Below are 24543 nucleotides of genomic sequence, written 5' to 3'. Positions count from 1 at the left end.
ATCAGCTGTAAAGTTAGTCAGGGCCTGAAATCATCTAGAACAATTAAAGGCTGTGATAACCGGGACCAGACAGTTCAGTTTAATCATCAATGAGCAAGCTTTTGTCTGGTTTTTAATTGAACTTTTCTGTTTGTGTTCATTCAATAATTATTTTAAATTTATCAGTTCATTTATCATATATATATATTATATATATATAGACTGATGCATGGGAGGGGAGATTGGCGAGGTAAATGTGTAGCATGTGAATGAGGCTGATGAGACCTGCAGCTGATTTTTTTTTTTTTTTTTTTTTTTTTTTTTCTTGATGGGGACCTGGAAGAAAGATGTCTGAGTTTAGCTTCAGTAACTGAACACCAAGGTACAAATGTTCTAATTTTACATTTTGTTAACTTTATATTTTATGCTCTTCTCACCTCCTCCCGTAACTCTGCAGTTCATGTGACTTTTTTCTCTATCTGTTAGTGTCTTGTTTAACATATTCGAGGGGCTCGCGCCATAAAAATGTAGCTTATTATTCCTGAAAGTCACCTCCATCTCAGGCAGTGGTGGACCAGCACATTGAAAATGTTGCATCACTCCTTTAATACCAGCAGAGGGAGACAGCATCCACCATGTGCATCTTTCTTTTGCCTCCTCAAACTTTTCCTCAGAGGGGGGGGCTGACAAGTGATTAATAAACTCTTTCCATATGTCTAATTTAGTTGTTAGAGGCATGAAGTCATTTTTTCTTGGGTTTTGTGCGCATGTCATCATTATCTTTCCACGTGCGTTTGGTTGTGTTTTGGGTTCATCTTCCCTGATTAACAAGCAAACTGCCCTCAAGGCTCTGCGACAAAACAGCAAACGCGTCCTGCAGAGCAGATAAGATGCCAGACATCACTGAGGTAATTCTGCTGTCAGTGTGAACTAAAACAGAGGAGGTTTAATGACGTGGCAGCCCGGGGTCCAGTGATGTGTCATGGCCAGATCATCGGCTAATGAACCATTAGTTGTTTATTTATCCTGTATGATTCACTTGTTTGGTCAGTTCTCATGATTGTGTGTGTGTGTGTGTGTGTGTGAAGGGCAGAGACAGAAACACAGGGAGGACTTGGCTCATTATTAAATATCAGAGTTCAGCTGTAGGCCCAATCAAAACAGCCTTAGGGAAACGTCAGCTTAACCAGAATCATGAGACCAAACTCACTTTCACACACACACACAACTATACTCAGATACAGCGCTCAGGTCTGAGCTCGCCAGCGTATTCCACAGACCCTGAGTTTCAAATTGCCCCGAGGTATGATTTCAACTAGAAAATAATAATTAGTCCACTGGTGGGGGTTTAGTGTGCAGGGGCCTTGGTCCTGGGGGGTCAAGTGGCAGTTTCTCTGTATTTAGATGGTCTCGTATGGGGATGTGGGAGTTGATAGTGTGTTAATAAATACCAGGGATGAGATAAATACAACCACTGTGTGTGTGTGTGTGTGTGACTGTGGAGATATCCTGCTCTGTCTGGACGCCGTTATCGCTAATTATTTCACCAGTTTGCGTTTTTTTGCCTTTTTTTTTTTCCTACTGCTCAGTTTTCGCCTGACTGATGAAAAAGGTCTTTGAGGAGCTGTAAAAGTCCCGTGTAAGTATTTTAATTATTTCTCACTGGCAGCAAGCAGAAAACTGCACTTTTATCATTTTTGTTTACATGAAATTTTCTTCAAAAGCTGCATCAGCTTATCAGCACATCTCATCAGACCAGACGCAGGCCCGTTTGCCCCAGTTGCCCCTTGGGCAAATACTGAACTTGAGAAGATTCCTCACTGCTTTACTTCTTAGAGAGGATCCAAATATTTGTACGTTTTAAAGTTTACAGCTAAAATCTACTCAGTGATGTTGGGTAGGTGAGACAGTTTTAAGCTGATGGGTAATATGTTCTGATACATTGGGGTGGTTACTAAGGTGTTGCTATGGAGTCCCTCTCCTTTTATTAGCTGGAGCTTCAAAATGATGCTGGATTTGGCAGATGTTTGGTTTTGGGCACTGCAATTACACAATTAAAATCTGCTAATGTACTAATTTGGAGGCACACAACTGTAATGTCCAGCACATGGTGGTAGGTCGTGACATCAAAATGAAAATCTATGAGTTGCTCTAATTATCAGATATATCCGTCCTGGGGGGTGAAAATGGCACAAAAGAAACATAAAGGAGGAGATACCAGAGGTAGCTGAGTTTTTGTTTAAGGAGATGATTATTTTTTATGTGCAATGACATAAAATTTTATATGAAGAGTAAAAAACATAAAAATAAGAGTCTTTTTTTGCTCCAGAGAAGATTTTGATGTTACAATAAGAAGCAGTGAAGGAGAAAAACAATCATAACATGGAGCAGGGTGACGAATCCATCCATTATCTGGACCACTTAACTGGGGAGATCGGGGGGGGGGGGACCAGGACAGGCTGCCAGTCTATCTATCACAGGGCTGAACTATGGAGGCAAACGACCATTTGATTTGGATCACCAGTAAACCTCATGGGAATCAAACCTAGAACCTTACAGCTGTGAGGCGACACGCCTGCCTTCAGGGAGAAGAGTTTGGCTTCTTTCTGAAACATTAATACGTTTGTATTCACATTTACATGTTAGAGTAAAATCTGATAACGTCAGTATGTAGGCCACTGGGAACACGCGCTGAAGTGAAACTCGAGGACAAAATGTCCTGCGTTGGCCTCTGGTTTCAGAGACCACTGGGGATCTATTTTTCTGCTCCCTGCTTCTTCCTCTCATCTCCTTTGTAAGATACTGCAGGACGCTGGTTTGGGTTTCTCTGATGTGTGTGTGTGTGTGTGTGTGAGACAGACAGAGAGGGAGGGGACCGGATCGAAACAGGCAAAGGGATGTCGTCCTTACAGTCTCTCCATTTTGGGATCACGACAGGAAGTGGGCTCAACAGAGGAAACATGACCTCCCCCACCGCTCCCTCCCTCCCTCCCTCCTCTTTTACTTTTTCTTGTATTCCCTTTTCCTCCCTTTGTCTCCCAGGCTGGGCCTTCATATTCATATGCTCTTTTCTCTTTTTTGGTTGCAGAGATCATGGAGGCATCCGTGTGTGTGCGGTGTGTGTGGACCTTAAATTATATTCTACTCACATCCTGTATAAATAAATCTATGTGATTTCTAAAACAACGCTAACACTGAGCTCCCTCCCTCTCTCTTGAGACTTACTGTCTGTTATGTATCAGAGCTGCTCTGATTAAAAGCCAAAGCAAAGGTCAGACTCTGCTGGGTAACAGAGATATTGCTTCAACTTCAACTTTACTCTTATGCCCAGTGGTGTGATAGCTTTAGCTGATGAGCTTCATATGATATTACACGGAATAAGAGCCCACAGTTAGTCTCCAGGCTGTACATCAGTTTAATGTTACTTATCAGGAGCCTCAACTCTTAACCCCCCTGGATTTGCTTGTGTTCATAAATAGTGATCAAACTGTCCCCAGGACGTAAGGAAAAACACATTTGAGTTTTATTTCCTTTTCCTTCATGAACTCCAACTATGTTTTGAAGTCCTCAGCCATTTCACCGTCTTTCCCCTCTTCAGCTAGTCTTCTTTTTTAACCACTTTCCAGTTCAGAGGTTCTTAACCTCTTGCTTTACCATACACACATTCAGATACACACAGACGCCAACACTGAGAAAATAAAGAAACAGCATGTCAGCAGAAGGCAGTGTATTTCACCACAGAGCACAGAGCCAAGGCACTGGGAAACAAAAAAACAAGAGCTGAAGACCTCCCTCCCTCTCTTCATCCTGCTCGCCTTTCTGAGCCTGCCGCCTGTTTATTTGTTTCTCTGCCTACCTCCCCCAGACGTTTTCCCTTCTGGTCATTTCCAGTGCAATAACGACGCTTATAAAACAAAACAAAATCCCAAAAAGTGGAAAAGGTAAAGTTAGTTAATGACAAACATTACAGCAACATTACATTTACAGTGATACTGTTAGTGGCGTGGTTTTTTTTTTGTTTTTGTTTTTTTTTTGTATTTGGAGGTTAACACACAGTGTCAGGCAAATACTTAGAGTATTCTATGTACAGGAAGTATAAACATGCACAACAGGGCCATAAATCGCTACGAACACACACAAAAACAGACTAATTACACAGGCGTATGGAAGTGCTCATGAATAGCCTCATTCCCCTTCAGGCCGTTCAGACTGAACACTCACGGTGAGAGGAGCAGCTGGGTCTGACTGCTGTGCACCAAAATGCACATCAGGAAAATGCTTGGAATCAAATTTTCTCACCGATCCGCTAGCTGAAAGCAAAATACTCTGAAACATACTGGAAAACATCCAGGGAACCATCCGGGCTAACATTTGAACATATTTTGAAAATACCTTCTTCTGATTGGCTGACGGGACACCGACAACCACTGATTGCTTTAAAATCAGTGCACAAGTATGTAAAATCGCACGCAACCACAGAAACGGCACTTTTTTTTTTTTTTTTTTATTCATACTACATTGTTGTGAACCAGACTTGAAAATCACTGCAACTAGTGATTACTTTCATTTGTGATTCATCTGGTGATAATGTTCTTGATGGCTTTCTAAATCATTTGGTTTCTAAACCTGCATTAACGGTCTGATTCGGCCACCTGGGGGATTTTAATAAGCTGCGGCAAACCGTTTAGTGCACAGTTGACTAGTTTCAAATCCAGGAGGAACCTAAATATTTATTTTGAGTCATATTCCTGGAAATATGATGAGTCCAATAACTTTATGTCAGTAGTCTTTGAAACTCTGTTTTTGTTCTTCACCGACTCCTAAGGGAGATATGAGGCTGTTCATCTGCTAAACTCTTCATAATGTTTGCCGGCTTGTCGCCGTCTGTCTGCTGTGTAATGCAGAGCAGAGTTCATAAGAGATTTATTCCTTTGAATAAAATCATTTGCCCGTTGCGGCTGCCATTAAAAGCAGTGACACTAAACCCCTCTGTGGGCTGTAAAACCAAAATAAAGAGGTGAAAAGATGTTTATATGCTTCGCTCGGCTGAAGGGAGTTGAAGAGTCGATTGATAACTCTCTGTGGGTTCATCACTATGAGCAACCTTTACTGTTCACACAATAATGTTTTCCAATGGCACTGTAAAAATATTGACTAGTGCAGCTTTAAAATGTCAGGGACTAGTGAAAGAGCTGGAGGAGACGTCAGCAGCAGCTGTAGCCTAAAGTGTGAACCTCTTTAATTAGACAAAAACCAAATATAAATTACCACATCATGACCTTTGTTCAATTAATGAAGAATTATTAATTCACTATCAAGATTGTTGTTGGCATAAATTTCTATTTTAGTCCAATTACTGGACTAACCAAACATTCCAAATGTACCACATCCTTAGCACGATAACGTCGTCCGAGGTACCCAACGATGGAAAATACCAAAGAAAGAAGAAAATATCTCCCCGTGTGTGATCATCTACGCACGTTAGCTGCTCACTCTTGTTTGTTTCATCCACTTGTTAGCATTTTGATCTTTTGTGCCAGAGCCCTCATCCCTGCAGCTACAGTCTGTACAGTAAAGTCCAAAATGGCTGCCAGAAACAGGAGAATAAAGCTGACCAGGAACAAGCAGATTAACTGTATCCAAAAGTCTCGTTAAGGAGCCTCTTCATACAGTGCAGCTCAGGTCAAAGCCCAGCTATTGTGCTGTACATATTGGGAAGTTGCGGTGATGAACCATAATTCATACAAGATCAGGAGCTGTGTGTCTTTAAGCCTAAAAGAGTCTCTAATTTGACTGTCTGCTGTGCCTGCTGCAGAGGGAGGAGGCAAACAATCCGTCTATTGTATCAGAGATGAGGAGGACTAGATGAAGAGGGACATGACTTTCTGTCTGCAGCTGTTCCTCTCCTGTATGACAGCAGGACAGAGAGAGAAAGGGGACATCAGATAGATGAACGTCTTTCCTGACGGGAACACTTGTGCAACCTCGTCACATCGCAGAGCAGATGACCTTCACCCCTCTCTCTTAAACACATGCACATTAAGACGGGCCATTCTTCAGCTCACTCTAAGAAGCACCCCACCCCCGCCCCCACCTCCGCCTCCGCCTTCCTGCTTGCTCCTCGCACAGCTTGATCCAGCTCCATTTCAACAGTCTGCCTCAGTTTAGTGACAGGGTTGTCATCAGTCATATATACAGCTGAGAAAAAACACTTTCAGTGCTGACGTCGTGTAGTTGGTGCTTTTCTCTCTTTTTCTTTACACATTTATCATGTATATTGAAGAAAGAACACTTGAGAGTGCCTAAGGGAGGAGAAGGTGGCTGTCTTTCCAGCATACAAACTTTTTTAGGTTAACGTGGGGGTTTGTCCTCCATCACCCTCACAGTTTCCACAGGGAATGACAGGGGTCCAACAGATCCAGAGTCACTTCACGGTTCCACAGGTTCAGATTTCAGATAGATCCACTGTGTGGCCCAACTGACTTGTCCACAGGTCACAGCGAAGCAGACCGTCTCCTCCCGGCTCGAATTCGTGGCTGGCTTCACAGTTTACAGTCAGAGATAGAGGCCGTCGCCTGCCGCAACGAAGGTCACTGCAGCATGATATCTTTGAGGTTTTCCTGCAGGATCGTGTCCTTGACGGCATGGAAGACAAAACGGATATTTTCTGTGTCCACGGCTGTGGTGAAGTGGTGGAACAGCGGCTTCCCTCGGTTCCTCCTTTTACGACTGAACGACTGCACCAGGAATGCCTGGAAGGAGCGGAACAGGAACAATAACTTGATTTCTTAAATGTCATGGAAACGAGAAACTCTGTTTCCGTTATTGAGTCTGGACTAGATTTTCCCTGGAGAAAAATGGATAACCAAATGTTTAATCTACTCTATATGTACACACATTTGCATCAGGAAGACAGACGGTGTGAGGCAGGATGAAAAGAAGCAGGTTATTCGAAGTACCAATTTATTATTTATAACCACATAAATAAAAAAAATCTAAAGAAGGTTCCAGAGTTGAGCATATGAATATATTTGTACTTTCTGCATTTTTGTCACTAGATGTTATTGTATCACAGCTACATTTAAAACCAGGAAGTTATGGTGTGGAGTGATGGTCTAACAGTGTATTTAAACGTGCTTCTTCCTGAATCAGGTTCCGCTGAGTACAGAGACGAGGCAGCATCAATGCCAATAGAGCTTCACTTCGGGTTTTCCTGCTCGCAACCATTAGTGGTATTAACAGAAAGGCGCTCATGTGAACACACAAGTTCTACACAAGTGTAAAGATGATGAAAGGATTTCTAATTCTATACCGAGTTTGGTGTCGACCTGTTTTGATGTAACTCATTTGATTTGATTTAGATGACCACACCCAAAGGGGATGTAAACTATCCGATCAATAGAAGCACCAAAGTATCCCTAACTGTGAGTGTTATTTCACTGAATTTGGAAAAACGCATCTCTTCAGAGATACAGCCCAAAAACACTCTAAATTATATTTGAATAGAATGCAAAGCTAAGTTGGATTGTGTGCCTCCTTTTTCTGGTTTTGAAGTTGAACATCCACATTTGGATAATATGCTCCTTCCCTGAATGTGTGTGTCTCTACATACCTGCACGTCCTCTAGCCTACGAGGGTCTCCTCTGAAGTCGGGAAAGTTCTTGCGAATGTCCGCTGTGCGGATTTTGTCCACCAGCAGATCAGTTTTGTTGAGGAAGAGGATGATGGACACGTTGAGGAACAGCTTGTTGTTCACTATCGTCTCAAAGATGTTCATGCTCTCCACCAAGCGGTTTGTCCTTCGATCCTCCATCAAGACCTAGAATTACACACATTTTTTTTAGGTTTTATCTGCGCACCAAATCAAGAGCTCAACCTTCATCATGTGACTTGATTTGAACTGGAGCCTCGACTGAGGAAACAATCAAGGTTCCTCAGACAACCACAAAGAGACCTTTGTGTAAATCTTAAATGAAGCATATCTTATTTTTCTTGTCCATTTTGTAACTCCAGAAGTCAACAGAATAATGATCGGACTGTCTGTCCAACCTTTTAAAATCTCCATGTCAGTGTATCATGATACCTGGTCATACTCAGATGACGACACCATGAACAGTATCGATGTGATGCCATCAAAACACTGAAACCACTTCTGCCTCTGAGACCTCTGCCCTCCCACGTCCACCATCTTGAAAGGGATCTTCTTGATGACAAAGTCGTGCTCCACAATTCCTTTAGTTGCCTTCCTTGCAAACAAAATGTCCTGCTTGCTTGGGATATAGTTCTGGGAAAGAAAAAAAAAAGTTTTAATAGTGGAAGCATTGCAGAATAAACTCTATCTAAGCAGTCGTCGTGACTCACCAGTTGTCCAATACGATCCAAGTTATCCAGGAAGTATTTCACTGACTCACTCTGCAGACAGGAAGAGAAAAAAAAAAAGCATTAGGGGTGAAAGTGTCTTATTACGCATTAACCAAACAGAAATGTCAGAAGACACAAATAATCCAGTTAACCTCCAGAGTCTGGTCATTACACTCGTTTCAATTCTCATTCCGTCCATGTTCATTTTTCATCTTCTCATAGAAGTTAACTGATCCAATAATGCATCAATCGATTCAACAGGGGACTGAAAACACGAGAGCAACGTTAATCACATCAGTCCCATCATATTTTTTGGAGCTGCTTTCATGGCCAGGCCTGACCAATATCAGCATTCTGAATGTGACTGTATCCAGATCTGAGTTTATGTGTGCTGAGTGTTTATTGTGTTGTCTTTAATCACATTTAGGGAGCTTGTTCTCATTGCCACAAAGACACTCTGTTGACTTTATGACTCCATAAAAGTGTGAAAGCAGATATTAAAGCTGCACTTACCAATATTATCTTAATGACAGAGGATGAAATGAGCATGTGATTTATGGGGCTGTTTGGAGTTGGTGTTTTAGTATTTTTGGTGCATTGTTCAGTGTTCTGGGCTCTTTCTGCTCTCACCAAGTTTGATTTAACAGGGACAAAAAAAAAAAAAACTTTAATAAGCCCCGTTGCACCCCCTGCACACCACATAACAACCACACACAGAATTATCTGCTCAACAGGACTGGTGGAGACCAACACCCAAGCTAAAAGAACCAGTCATTTTGGATTTATTTATTTAGAGGCAAGAATCACAACTACTGCAAAGGATGTTCCTCTAAACTGTTAAAGAATCAGTGAATTTAGCTTTAAGATTTGACCAAAGAAAGTCGAAACTGTCAGTCGAAACTGGATGAGAAGTAAATTAGGATTCAACATGTGAGGTTTTACTTCACTTGCAGGTCTTCACATATGCACCTGAGATTTTTCTGGCAATTTTTCGACACTCCAAAAATTGTTCTTTGTGTATTCTTGCAATTTTTGCCTCTTGGTGACAGTGAAAACAAGCTGTGACCACAACATTGACATCTCATCCCCGTTTAGGTTTATGTGGGGAACTTTCTTCCCTAACAGTTTTCAAATGGAGAAATGATTCAGCAACATAAGCATAAATTTGGGCTGTTGTTTCTGAAAACTTGTTTTTGTCTCAAGAAGCTCCCGGGGGAAATGCGTGCTCCTTTAGTCGCTGAATGCTCCATTAGGTTCCCCAGGTAGCTGCTGCCAGTGTCTGTCTGCAGTCTGGTGATAGTGTCAGGGGGTGTTTACAGTTTTTCACTGAAAACAGCTGCCTGCTGTGGCGGGAAATGACACTACGAGAAAATGAAACAGAATAGCATTTTTGTCGATGAACAGCCAGAGGCCACCACAACAGTCTGTACAACTGAGGAGAGAGGTGATAATTCTCCGTCTTCGTCACTTCCACCGTCTCACTGAACTGTTATTATTCAGAGACACTTAAACGTGTCGCTGGAGTTCAGTCCAGTTCTGCTTGGGAAGCAAATCAATTAACACAACTCTTGAAACTTGACTTGTCATTCATCACATTTGTATTCATTCTTGTCAATAATACACTACAGTGGCGTAGTAATGTGGCTTAAGTGCAGGCTGTAATTGATAATACAGTTCAAGAAATCTTCATCAGGCTGTTAAATGATTCTGTTACTGATGGGAAAACGGTGGGAGGGGCATGTTCCCAAGCACAGCTGTATGTGTTGTTACGGATATATAAATTAGATACTTTTACACGGGCTGCAACTCACGAAATGAACAGAAACACAACGAAGCCAGGCTTAAGATGAAACCATAGCTGTGCAATGTCCAAACTACCTTGATTATTCTTCCACACAGTTATGATTCCTGACTATAGCTAAAAATGAAATCTCTTGCTAAACACACACATTCAACAGGAAACAGCTGTGTGTGAAAACAGTGGGGAGAGACATGGGGGATGGAGGGATTAGCAAGTCAGACAGAACTGAGTTACACAGTCATTTTAGTGCGCGCGCACACGCACACACACACACACACACACACACACACACACAAAGGCCTCATGGCATTATAGCCTTATTCCTCTTTAAGTCCGTGACAATAAATACTATTTCCAGAATTTGTAGATTTCAGTCTCTGTCAAACTCCTTGTGTGGCTGATAACGTCATCTCTGTCGTCCCTAACATGTCCCGTTACAACGAGGAAACATGACCCCTGTGCTGGTGAGATGTGACCCTGTGACCCCGCCGCTGACCTACAGTGTCACTGCAATAGGAAACACCAAGCCGGATGCTCTGATTGGCTCAGCAGGACATGAGTAGAAGGAGGAGGAGGGGCTGGTTGGAGGGAAAAGCAGGGAGCGGGGGAATTCCCAGAGATGAAGGGATACACAAACACAGACAGAGAGACAGACATATTTCAGCACGCGCATAGACACACACGCACACACACACTGATCAATTTCACAGGCAGTTTAACTGTCATCAGCAGAAACGAGACAGTCTGAGCATTCATGGCAGGGAAGGCATTAAACTAAATATCAAAATAAATTCACTTTATTAGGCCAAAGATCCATTTTAGTGCCTTGTAATGCAGATCATAAGTAGTAAAGCTGTAAAATATAGCTATAGTGTGTGTGTGTTCAAGTGAACGTGTGTGTCTGTGTGTAGCTGAATAAGGCAGGAGGAATGCCTCCATTCAGGGCTTGTGTGGGCAGATTAGGGGCTTTATTACAATAAAGACAGAATAAGCTCACATTCTGCAGTGTGTGTGTGTGTGTGGCCACAGGTACATGTGTCACTAGCTGTGTGTTTGTGTGTGTGTGACTGGGTGTGCCACCACCCTTTCTTTCATGACAACCTGACAGTGAGACTTCATTAAAGTGAATATCTGAGTCTTAATCACAATTTTGTTTTACTCTGAAATGAAAATTGTTTTATTATCTTCATAATTTCCCAAATTTTTATAATTTCTTCAAATTGTTGGTTGTGTGAGCAAAAGGTCAAATTAATTCGGATTCAAACATATTCCATTTTTAAATTCTAAAAATTTCAGAGGCAGCTGTATGGAGGCAATTCGACAAAATAAGTATTACTGATCTGTGTTTTTTGTGTGCTTGTATATAATTTGTGTGTTCTAATATTTTTCAGTTTTCTTTAGGCGCACTTTGTGTGTTTAAGGTTCTTAATGTCTGGTGAGCACAGCGTTACTGTAATAAAACTGAAGCATGAAGCTTTGAATCCAAAACTTAACTTAAGTAACACCCAAACAGACTCACATATAAAGTACTGTATATACAGTGCGGCCAATAATAAGCTGCTAACACTAACAACAGCAGACACACACAGGTTGAAATCTCATCATCCCAAACATATGGAATTTGTGTTTCAGCCTCTTTGACAGCCTTTTCACGTCTCTGTTGAGCTTCAAAGCTCTTCAGCTCCTGTATTCAGGATGTCTTAGCTGGAGACAACAGCAGAAGTTTATCATCACAGCATGTTCTGCAACTTTGTTTTTGTCAGGCAAAGGTGGTTTAGATGTTTATGTCCTATCAACGCCTCTGTTATCTGGGTGTGGTGGGGACACCAGTAAACAAAATCCTTACACACTCTTGCTTTGGGTTCGTTTTTCTGTCACCATCTCCACGCTCTCTGAGCCCATCCCCCGGCTCCTTCCTACTTTCCACTCCCTTCCTTTGCTCCCCTCTTTAGACTCTCTTTCCCTGCTCTCCTTCTGTCTGCCTGTGGCCTGGCTCCAGCTGTGCCTGGGAAAAGCTGACTGCGGCATCCCCGGAAAGGCTCTCTGAGAGTGGAGAGACAGTGAAAGTTTGGAGTCTAAGTCAGCACAATGACTTCACGGTAGACTTTTTTTTTTTTTCTTACTTTCAAAAAATGCTAATTAAATGACTTATTGTCAATGAATCCCACGAATAGACGTGTTAGCCGATCTCAGTACTTCTTTTTTCTCCACATCCTCACAACGCTCAGCACCCAAAGCTGAAGTTGGAGATCTTCAGAAAAGTGTACAACTCAGTTCTGAAAAATGGGGGAAGTAACTTCCTGAAACATCTGTTCACTTCCCTTTTTAGAAAAAGAAACAAAACGAGAGCAAATTATGCATTTTTGAGCACTATATTTAGTCAGAGGGCCACAAGGGAATTCCTGGATTTTTCAGGTCTTATTCTTAGAATTGTGGTAATTCTGACTATGGGTCGTGTTAACTTTCCACTGGGTACCTCCGTTCTAATGATTTGGAAAAACTTGACTCTGGCAGCACAGAGCATTCTGGGGCATGCACTGCAAACCTCCTGATGTTTTCCAAAACCCCCGGGTTAGCTATTATGCCTGTTAACTGTGTAAAGATCTACTTCCTGGGAAACCTGCCAACTAACTTAACAGCTGCCTGTTAATCTCAGCTCATCCACTTGTGGTTTACTTTTGATATTGCTATCAGTGGATTGCTGATAGCATGTAAAGAATAGTAGCAAACATCAGAAGATGTATTTATATTTTGACTTTACATTTTCTTTTCCAAGGAAACCAGATGCAGTGACTGAGTGAGAGCGAAGCTGGCTGCACTACATGACCAGCTGTCCATGCAGTAATACAATGATGCAGATGAGTAGTTTGTAACATCAGCGAAACAGCTAGTTTGTTTAAAGGTCCCATGCTGTCTAAAGTGAGATTTTACTGTCTTTTTTTATTATTATTATAGAGGTCAACGATCTTTGTTAATGCTGTGGATGTGCCAAAGGCTCAGTCCCAGAAAGATGCAAACTGGTAACTGGCATAAAATAAGCTGTCAGGACTTTGGTCATGTCATAACTACAGAGTGAAAACAGCCAGTAGAGCCCACCTCACCCCCCATCCAAACTGGCAGGATTTAGTTTATCCATATAAACAGGCCAATTCTAACAACCATGCTAATCAGTGCACCACTCCGCTGCCCAGTGTTTACCTGTAGCCTGTTACATTTTCATTTGATTGCTCGGAGAACAGACCGCCAGAGGAGAAGCTGTGAAACTACACTGGGAAGGTTTTTGGTTTTCTAAAGACACACAAAAAAATCTTGTGGCTATGGAAAATGAAACATCAGATAAGCATCAAATATGGGACCTGTAACACAGTGTGCTGCTCTTTACCATCATCCGGACGTGTCTAAAGTCACATTTACCGAACTACAGCGGTGTGACTCACTGGTCAGTCACTCCTCAAAGACAAACCTTTTTTTTTTAAATGCACATTGTATATACAACCGAAGCCATGTCAGCCACAGCGACATTGCTCACTGATGAGTTTTGGGACATGAATGAATCTCTATCACAGAGAGGCAGAAGTTGTTTCAGGCTAACAAGACAGTACTTGTTCAATTCATTTGGTCTTTTCATGACATCTGAAAAGACAAAGTACAAAAATATCAAGAGTGTTATCCTTTAAGCTGGAATGATGTAAGTCTGTACAGCTGGAGCAAACGAGTTTTATCACCATGACTCCAGATAAGACACGGCTGTCTGACCCATAGCTGTGCACTGACATCTCACACGTGCGCACACACAGATACACAAACGCACACATACAGTATGTTAAGTGAGAGGCAGACGGAAGTGGCTTCTGTCTGACTCCAGATTATTTTGTCACCGATAAATGTGTAATGAGGTAAAAGGTCACATTTGCAGCTCGGAGCAGATAGTATCACTCCAGCATCACTTTTAAATAAAGAACAAATAAGCTAGATGCCACAGCCGATACAAAGCACACTGACAAGTAGACCATCTGGTGAAGCCGATGGTGTGAGACATTCACTATGTTGGCAATATGGTTAGCGATCATTCATGACATTCTGTTGAACCATTAAGAGTCATTAACAATCTGTCTGGCCCTTCACAGCATATTTGTAGACACTTGAAGCAGCAAGTGGTTTTCCAGCCGCTCTGCCGCTCACAAATTGTTTTTTAAACTACAGTGAGCGGCGCCTTTAAAACCGTCACCATTTGTTTGGTTCTCCATAGACAGCAGAGAAAAAGACTGACTGAGATGTGTGGAAAAAAAATAACACAGGACGGTCTGACTGGAGACTGTGAGCAAGCTGCTAGAGCTCCTCTTCTACTCTTTCTGTGACAACTCGAAGCAAAGATGTCATGTCGTTATTTAAAGTGAGCCTACACCAAAGCTAAACTTATCAGACCCAATCACAAAGAGACAAGCTTCTTCACGACTCCAACTTGAGTAACTCGACTGAGCTTGACTGAATAAATTTATCCTGTTTGATGTTGTGTCGTAAAATTCTTGTAAATCTTTGAAGCGGCAGCTCAAAGCCAACGTTAGCGTGTTAACATGGTGCGGTACAAGGGGGTTGATATTTACCATGTCCATGTTCACTGTGGAAGCCTGCCAAATTTTACTAATTAGGCCTAACCATGAGGCTCAGGAAAAGGTTGATGAAGCTCTAATTTTGTTGGTATTTAATGAGCCAAGTAAACCCAAGTACTGGACAAAATCACCCATTACTTTCTGACCTAATTTTGACCTTATGTTATTCAGAAAAATAATCATTAAGATGCTGTTTGGTTCCATCCAGTTGCTTTGCTGCACGAGTGAAAAACCTGAATCCGCTGACGATGCACAGGTTTGTTGTTTGTGAGATATTTCAGTCTGGACCAAAGCAAGTGATTGAGAGACACTGCTAGGCCGACAGCTGCCAGCTAAAAGACATCACAGCAAACTGAGACTCAGATCTTAACTTCCAATCAGCGAAGCCTTATACCTCCTGAGGGTGAAAAGAGAGAGCGGGCTGCCAATGTAGCATAAAGATGCTCAGACATCAAACCTTTCAAAGAGCTAAGTTATGAGAAACCTTCAGTGTGTGCAACCTGCTGGTTTTCATCAGTGTCTTTTTTTTTTTTTTAATATTAAGGTTGAAAGAAAAAAGAATGACACAGCAATTTACAAGCCATTTCACTTGGTGTTTGGCGCAGTGTAGTGTGGCGGGCGAAACTTGACAAGGCTCTGCTTCACCGTCTCCATTTCCAGTCAAGAGAAAAATAATTACATATTTGGAAAGTGTCCAAACAATGAAAGGAGAGAGGTGAGTTACTCAGGAAAAATAAGAAATGCATCCACAGGCTCCACTCAGCGCAGCACTCCTTCACTCAATTAATGGGTTCAAACATCCAGCTGCTCCATATGAAGCTTAGAGCATGTCAGGGACTATTGTCCCAGTGAGGACTGGCTGAAGTCCTCCTCTTCACTGCAACATCACTAACGTTATGTGTTCAAAGTTCACAGCCACAGGAGCTAAAAGGCAAATTTACACTATGCAAGTTTCTTTTTAAATTCAATTTGTGTATTTGGTATGATTGGCCAGTTTGATAGTTCACAGCAGGATGATGGGAAGAGGAATAATGTATGTCAAACGCCCTGCGCTGTACGTGTGTTAGCCAGAAATAGCCTTTTGCCACTGCTCTGACACAGAAAAGGCAATGTTAGATTTTCATACTGATAATATAAGTGAGTAAGTGAAGAATAAGTTGAGCCCTACTCAGTCATGGGTCATTCACTTGTTGCTCTTTCGCTGCTGTGACGCTTTAGTGGAGACGCATAATGTCAGCCAGTGAATATCTATGAGTAAACATGACTCTTGGTCAGTGAATGAACCGCAGTCTGTTTTTTTATGCAGACATTCATGAGAGGATTAGTGGAAGTGGCTTATCTTTGTAGCCTGGAGGGCAGGACACACCCAAAGAGTTAGAAGGTCATTGGGGAGCAGAAAAATGACAAAATTATCCATTTTCCCATGATGTTTTTTTTTTTTTTTTATTCAACACATGTTCCTCTTTAACTGGTAAAAATATATCAATAAATAAGCAAATAAAGAAATCTGGGCAACATGGTGGAGTGATAAGTGGAAAGTTCTGGATTCAAGCAGAGGACCTGAAGTCCTTCCTGTTCTCCTGGTACTTTTGTGGGTTCCTTCTGGTTTCTCTGATTTTCCACAGTACAAAGAAATGCACCGCAGGCCAGTTAGTGACTCTAAACTGTCTGTCGACGAGAATTTTAAGTGTGAATGTTTGTGCGTCTCTATATTTCAGATGTGAATGACTGGCGACAGGTTCAGGGTGAACACCGCCCTCAGTCAATGTCAGCAGGGATTGGCTCCAGCCCCCCTGTGACTCTGTATAGATACACAACACAGACACAAGAAAACTGGGACTATATCTCCATTGTTACAATTATTTAGTTTTAAAGGGTCAGAGTTGTTTGGAATTTAGTGATATGACTGAAACTATGGGATTGAGGTCAGAATTCCACTTTGGTTTATTTGCTTCATTAAATACTAACAAATGTAAGATTCATCAGCTGTTCCTAACGTTTAGTCCAAATCTGCAAACATTAGCATGCTAAATAATCGCCTTCTCTACAGCATGTGAGAGAAGTGAACTCCTGTCATGGACAGGTGGACATGAACAGGTTGAGACAGGATTATGGAAGTTTAAATAAAATGTTCTTGATTATGTTTAAACTCTGACTGAAACAAATGTATACAAAAACGTACATTTTGCTGAAATCGCTTATTTAAAGTTGCTGTGTTTTAATCTGCCAAACGTGCATATGTGTGAGGCGGTGAATATGTAAGTGTATGTCTGATTCTGTTATTTTTTATATCTATCCTCTGTAGTGCACTTTGTAAATGCTCTTTCTGAGAAGTGATTAATAAAGTAGAGAAACTTTTGTACTGTCAAAATCCATCATTCATCTGTAAATCCCACGAAGGAGGACATGAACCTCCTGGGGGGGATTCTGCAGTTAAACACATGTCTGGAGTCAATAAAAAGAAGTTGATCCTCTCACATTAGGGGGGGAAAAAAACCTGGAGCCTGCTCCCCGATCTACTCACCAGTTGGAACTCAGAGCGCCGTGCATAGGCCTCTTGTATGCCAGTGTCGGCCCACAGCGCGCTCAGCGCCATCACATACAGCTGGAACTCGCTGGGTTCGACCCCCGAGGCGCCCACGCGTCCTTCCCACGACATCACCAACATGCCTTGCTTCTCGTTCTCGCAGATCTGCCAGCTGATGCCCAACTTGTCCCGGGCGTCCACCAGCACACGCATGCCCTGCAGAAGCACAAAACAGCTGTTATTCCTAATGTCAGCAATATCATATAAATATTTCCTGACCACATAAATGAAATGAAAAAAAAAAAAACAACATTCTGCATGTGCTGCTTCCAGAGATGAACACCACCACTGAGTGTAGTGTTACATGGAGTAAGTTTAACAGCAAAGCACATGTCTCCAACACACACACACACACACACACACACACACAGCTACTGGTGGTTTTATGAAGAAAACCCATGTAGACTGATCTGTGTGGGAGGTCTCCTACTGAGAAACCAGCACACAGACATCCATTTCAGTTTCAGTTTTCATCTGTTTCTCCTTTTGTTGTTGTTTTATTCCACCATTTTGATCCAGTCTTTCCTGATATGTTCTGTAGCCAATTTAGTTTGAAGTTTTTTTTAAGCGACAGTTCTTCTTTGTACTTTATTCTGAAATTCCCAGATATCTACCATATTTCACAACATGTTAGTTTTCACAATATAATGTGTTACTGAGCTGGTCTAAGTTTATTGATTGACACGACAGAAGACTTGTCAGCAAACATTATCAGTGAGGTACAAAGTGTTTTAGGAGGTTAGTGAGTCTGTCAGTGACTCGTGACAATCTAACCCTTGTGGTGCAGTCAAGAGTTTGATGTCATATTCACAGGGTGTTACATGCCCACGACGTCAAGTCACTGACACAGCTCAACTCTGTCTCTACAAAGACAGAAAATCCTTGAGAGAAACACAAAGCAAGGAGAAAAATCAGGCTTAGATAAGGAAATAAGGACCTTCTTTTCAGATAGGTGGATTTACAGCGGAAGAAGAAAAAAAATAGCCAGTCGGTAAAGATAAATAAATAAATAAATAAATAAATAAATAAATAAATAAATAAAAGACAGTTTGAAGAAATTCTCACCACTGCAAATACTGTGTGTTTCTATCTGTGCTGTGGTGTGCTCATTTATGACCTTTTCCCCCTCTTTTCTGAATATATATGTTTTGTGTGTGTTTTTTTTTTTTGTTTCTTTTTTTAATGGTAGGAATCAGTAAAACAGACAACACAACCCAAACAACTGAGGAAACCTCACACTGTGATGAGTGTCAAACAAAAAGACACACGTACACATAATCTAACACATGCCGCTCCAACACCAGCATGTTGGTGGTGAAATTTCTTGACAAAGAATCACCGTCCTTGAGTCACACTGAGTCATGGCTACCGTAACCATTTCATTTTCTCTGTATGTGAACTAGCATAAACTTCATCAATTTACCAATCTGTGATCTCCTTCCTGTAAACTGCCCGTTTCCTGCCAGCTAGTTCGTCCGTCTTTCTCGGCCTGTAAAAAGTCTGTGGTCTTGCCTTTATAGTTTACATTTCTACACTAAATACAATAACACCGTATCAAGTTGACCAGGCCTGTCCTGTTTCAAAACCTCCTCCAAATTCGGACAAGAAATGCTGCCCTTTTTTTGCCCAAATTTGGAGCACAATACGACAGTATCCTCCTCAGTCTCTCGTGTGGACTGGCCGGTTTATTATGGGACATTCAGGTGACCCAGGTCAACATTCAGGTCAATAGTGAAACTGTGGGACTAATAAAGGTTTAAACTTTTTAGCATGTATATGCATACAGGTTGTCAACAGACATTTAGACCATGACACAAGCATTAGTAACAGTAAATAATGAATCATTCTGATTGTGGTGTTTTACAGATAATGCCATAATAATGTTTTAATCTTTACTCCAGTGGATTCTTCTCTATTTGTCCTTCATGCATGGACGTGAACTGCAAAGTGTATAATTAACACTAATCCTTTTTTATCAGAGGTATCTCAACTGCTTGAGGAGGACTTAGTGGTGATGAACTTCGAAAGGTTTGCCTCTGATCGCTGATAAAGGCCTTATGAATACAGCATTCATTTTACATCTCTGTGAGGTCGTAGTTTTCAGGCTGACCTCCAGCACATGGGACGGTCTGTGTTCTTTCACAGGATGTAGCTCTTTTCCCGGACTCCAGCCTCTGTCTGTGAAACTTCGTCTGAACTTGTCTGTTTGACATTTACAGTAGGTGTAGCTCATAGATAAGTACCAGAAACACCAATATTCAGGGACAGGGGACTGTTTCACAACCTTACCCCAGACACTGAGGGTGAAATCTGTTGAAACACATACAGATGCTAACAAAAGACCTGCTATTTCTGTCAAAATGGGCCTAGGAAGACATGTAAATTTGATGTCTGAGCTGACAGCATGTACTTTTATAGGCACGATGTGGTTGACAGCATCTGCTTACTGGTTTGACTGCGAGCATCACAGGCCTTTGTCTTTTAGCTCAGTTTTGTAGTCACACAGGAGCTGCCTTCCTGTATCGACGTTGTCCATCCCATCAGCTGCAATAACCTCCTCCTCTACATTTCACTGCCTCATTGTCTGCTCGAAACACACAGATATAGAGAACATCACTCCCATTGTGGAGCAGACCACAAAAACTCTCAGAATACAAAATGAAATCCTGCGATCAGAGGCTCGTTTCCCTGACCAGAAACAGACCAGTGTTAAGTTGTGATTAACCTCTTCAATCTGCACAGCTTAATCAGTATCTTTTTCTGTATTATTAAGTCTTTGAGTTTTCAATAATGCCAAACATGCTGAGCTTTGGGGAGTCAATAGTTGAAACGCCCCCTGGGCTCAGCTGATAAAGAATATACAGCATATGAACCTCACAGAGTGGTCTTACTTTATCTGATTTAAGCTTTTCTTTGCTGAGGCCCCATGTGATGATTACAGCATAGTGGTACATGCTAAATCAGATGGGAAAGAGAAATAAAGTTTATCACCCAAATCAGTTACTGACACAATGCTAAGTTAACATAATAGCCACCAAAATAATGGTCACACCAGCCGCAGTGAACCTGTGACCAAACTAAACAAAGCAAAAGCTTGTTTTATTGCTAATGAATTGAGCTTCTTAGTTGTGAGAGCAGGAACATGCAACATGCTCCTTCACAGTTTACACACCCCCACTGGAAAGCTATTAAAAAAAGGAGAATTAAAAGAAATGTGATGACAGCGAGAAATTGCATAATTTCTTAATCTCAGACACACCACTTGCAACATCACACCTTATTGATGGAGTCTGGGGTAAAAAAAAGCTAAGTGTGAAAAACGATAATGATATAAAAACACAAAACTCTGCAGAAAGAAAAGAAACACGTGGGTGAAGTGGCTATTTGTAAGTTTTCTCTGCGGCTGAATGTGTTTTCCTTTGGTGGTGATTGTCACTTAGCAGCATGCTGTTGAATTTACAAGACAAGAAGTTACTATATTCTTCAGGGCAGACTTTACACAATATTGAGCTGCTGTAGCAAATTCACAAGATGGACTAATTGTCAAAGAGGTTAAAGATGGGTCATTGTAATTAGAAACACTCATTGGTCCATATTTTAGTGTAGAGCTGTTTATTAATGTCTTGCTACCTGCAGTTAGTGTGTTCAGTTTGATGGCACTAACTTCCACAGGCTGCAGTTTTTCAGCTAGTTTGTTTGGCTTAACTTGTGAGAAATAAATGATTTCACTTGGAGGATTACAGCAGAGCTTTATCCGTTACCAGAGGTATAATTACTGGGACTGAAGGAGCAGGACCACACCTGAACTCTACCCCTGTTATTTATCTTTAGATGCCAAGTAATGCCACACACCTGTGTGTTCTCACTCAGTTTTATCCCTCCTTCCTCCTCGCTTTGTTCTCCTTCTCTTTATTTAAGCTCCAATGGCGGGAGGCTTTTCTACACCAAACAGGTGACGCTGATCCTCCAACAACGCCCTGAACTGTGGGAAGGCACCCTGGTAATTCTGGTGTTATTTATGATTAAGCATCATATCGTCACCTCCAGGACTATAGTTGTGAATACATTATCTATATTTGATGCCATATGTTATTCCAAATTATAGTCATCATACAGTATGTTCAAACACTGTTCAAATACACATTTTTATATTTTAAGTTGAAGTGGCTATATCAATGTGCAATGAGATTCTTAACATGCCTTTTCCTTGGGCTGGATGTGTCTAGTTAAAATATGTCTCTATCCTGTTGACTGTTAACGTCATGCAGCTTAGAGTTAACAAGCAGCTAATGCAGAAGGAGCCGAAATGATCAAACAAAACTAATCTTTGAAAATTGAAGTAATTTTTGAGCAAAATTTCCAAAAATAATACAAATTAATAAAAATGTTAGATCAGATTAGATAAGCAATGTCATGACACCACCAGACAATTAATTGATTATTCCACAAAACATTGACCACTAATTAATAATGAGCATAATCTTTGTTATGTTACATGTTATGTTATGTTGCTATGTTACATCCTGCAGTACGGCATTAGATCATTTTCAGAATGGCAAAGATACTTAGAGGCTGACAAAATAAAATCAATTGAGAACAAATTAACTCTCAGAAATCTCTTTACCATGCAGAAATGACACTCATTTCAACTCATTCATTCATTCATTCATCCATCCATCTTCTGCTGCTTTTCCACTTCTGGGTCACGGGGACAGGCCAATCCCAGCCCACATTGGGCGAGGACAGGGTCACCCTGGACAGGTCCCCAGTCCATCACATGGCGAACACAGACCAACAACCACTCACACTCAGACCTACGGACAATTTAGAGTGACCAGTTAACCCAAACATGATGTCTTTGGACGGTGGGAGAAAACATACAAAGTCCACACAGAAAGGCCCCCTGGCCCGGGAATCAAACCCATGACCTTCTTGTTGTGGGAGCCACTGGGCAACCACTGTACCACCACGCTGCAGTCAGTGAACCTGACTTTCAATTTTTCTGACAGCCGACCAAATAATCCAAGATGTCAACATGGGAATCTGCAAAATTTCACGGTTCACCACAAGTGTGTGTTAGTGGAGGAAATACCTGACAGAAGAGTCAGTGACGGCAAGAATCATCTGATTGTTGTACAGTGATTTGTGGATTTGAACTCTTGAACAGACCAAAGTTTTAGAAGTACAAATGCGTGTACCTACTGGTCTGGACAAAATAAACATTTCCATGTGGCTCTCTGTTCTGACACGCCGAACATCATGTTTCTCTGCAGTATAGATGGTGGTGGAGTGTATTAGGAGGTGGGGGTGGGGGGCAGGGCCTCTTCATGCTCTGTTGGAGGGGGTAGGGCGCTTAACACTGCCATGGATGGGGAGAAGTGCAGGCTCTTATCATCTTTGTGTGTGTTTGTGTGTGGCACTGAGGACGGATGTGCTCATCCCTCAGGAATAGTCTGGTATTGTTAGCTGGTGAAGGAGGCCCGGCCATGACAGCAAACAAAAGGGGGAGCACACACTGACACTACAGGATAAAAATATGCACTGTGTCAACAAACCTCTCAGTGTGGGTCAATCAGCTTCTGATCAAAAAACAACATCACGTTTTAGAGGAAAAATGACAGCAGATCATTCAAATGAAAAGGAAAGTGCGTCCAAACTTTTGAGCCCAGAAGATGAAACTTTGGACTTCAGGCTATAAAGCTGTGTTTTGGAGGCCTCCGGCTTTGTACTGACCTTCAGTATATTCTCATAGATGGTGTCCCGGAAATCCAGCAGCGCCTTCTGATCAAACTCCTGTCCGTTGATAATGCGCATCTGTTTGAGAAATGTGGACTTTCCGCTCTCTCCGGCCCCGAGCAGGAGGATCTTCACCAGCCGGCGCACAGCTCTCCTCTCCCGGGCGAGCATCGCGTCTATCTCCCGGCTCCTGCGCCGCGCCTCCCGCTCCTGCGCCGCGTCCCTCTCCCGGCTCCTGTCCTTGCCGCCTCGGCCCGGGTCCCGGCTGGCGTCGGCCGGCAGCAGGCAGCGGCTCAGGGTGCGGACCACTCCCGACATGGCGAGTCGTGGGAAAAGTTCAGCGAAACTTCGGTGGGAAAATGTTCATTCTAGGACGTGACCTGCGGGGTGGAAACGGCCCGGCCCGGCCCGGTGGCATCCACCTGACCGACAACAGCGTCTGTCCTGCCGACAAACACACAAACGGGGTCTACATTTAGATGGCGCTTTTCTCTAACGCTCAACCGGCGGACAGCCCGAGTCCATTTTGGTTGGACCGCGCCATCAAAAACAAAAAAACTAAACTAAACTAAACTAAACTAAACTAAACACTCAGGAGAAAGTGGCACAAAGTCCAACACTTCTAAAGCTTCGATGTTTCCTGCGCGTCTGATCATCCAGCAAACAGAGGAAAGACCAAACTAAACAGCCAGCGGTTTGTGAACTTGAGCGGCTCCTCCGGGCGGCGGTGGGACGGTCACACCGATGAGGGGGGGGGGGTAAACTACCGGCCACCGCCGTGGGGGGGCGCCACCCTCCACAGCAGAGGACTGAGGTTATGTTGACCCCCCACCACCCCCTCATGTCCCTTCATGGAAACGGTTTTCCCTGAAGGCAGATGCCTCCCCCAGCAGGATAACACTCCCTGCCAGACTGCACAACAACAACGGCTCAAAAAATGGTCTTCAGATTCCCCTGATCTCAGTCCAACCCAGCATCCTGTGGTCCACTGAACCCAGAACCCAACGTAACTTTGACCTTTGCTATTGACCTCTTAGTGCCAGAAACCGCAACACACCTTCTGAGGCGGCGTGGAGTCCATGTGTGGACAGGTGGGGGCTGTTGGGGTGGGAAACAGGGGGTCATAACATTAAGGCTGATGTGGAAAAAGTTGCCTTACTGTCGCCATAAATCTTACAGTATATATCTGCATATAGAGCCTGCAGGCCCCTGATGAAAAATTAAACATTCCCTACAAATATCCAATCAAGGCCAACCAGTTTGGATTTGTTTTTCATTTATTAAACATTTACTGCTCCAATTAAACGAACAAAACAAACAAACAAAAAAATCACTGGGAAGTGTGAAGGGAAGTGAAGCATTACAAAAACAGAAACAGAAAAAATAACCGTCTGATGATTACTACTGAGAGCAGGGTTCTCAAACCTTTGCATACATACATAATTATTTAGGATAAAGAAAAAAGTGAA

At 42.3% G+C, this 24543-nt stretch overlaps 1 protein-coding gene across 2 annotated transcripts; it reads right to left on the bottom strand.

The window, feature by feature from the left end:
• Positions 1-3691: 3691 nt before the first annotated feature.
• gna12a (guanine nucleotide binding protein (G protein) alpha 12a) lies at positions 3692-23798 on the bottom strand. 2 transcript variants are annotated; one of them, XM_029497861.1, is made up of 6 exons: positions 23072-23798; positions 17276-17494; positions 8341-8391; positions 8063-8263; positions 7592-7798; positions 3692-6731 (listed from the first exon to the last, which is right to left on the bottom strand). In XM_029497861.1, exons 1-6 carry the CDS (start codon positions 23390-23392, stop codon positions 6570-6572), a joined length of 1161 nt encoding a protein of 386 aa, XP_029353721.1. In that variant the 5' UTR covers positions 23393-23798; the 3' UTR covers positions 3692-6569. The 2 variants fall into 2 exon arrangements, with proteins under 2 accessions (XP_029353721.1, XP_029353730.1); XM_029497870.1 differs by lacking the exon at positions 8341-8391.
• Positions 23799-24543: the final 745 nt, after the last annotated feature.

Source organism: Echeneis naucrates, chromosome 1 (assembly GCF_900963305.1).
Source record: "Echeneis naucrates chromosome 1, fEcheNa1.1, whole genome shotgun sequence".
Taxonomy (NCBI): domain Eukaryota; kingdom Metazoa; phylum Chordata; class Actinopteri; order Carangiformes; family Echeneidae; genus Echeneis; species Echeneis naucrates.
The sequence above is the reverse complement of the archived record's forward strand: the minus strand, read 5'-3'. Positions and strand labels throughout refer to the sequence as shown.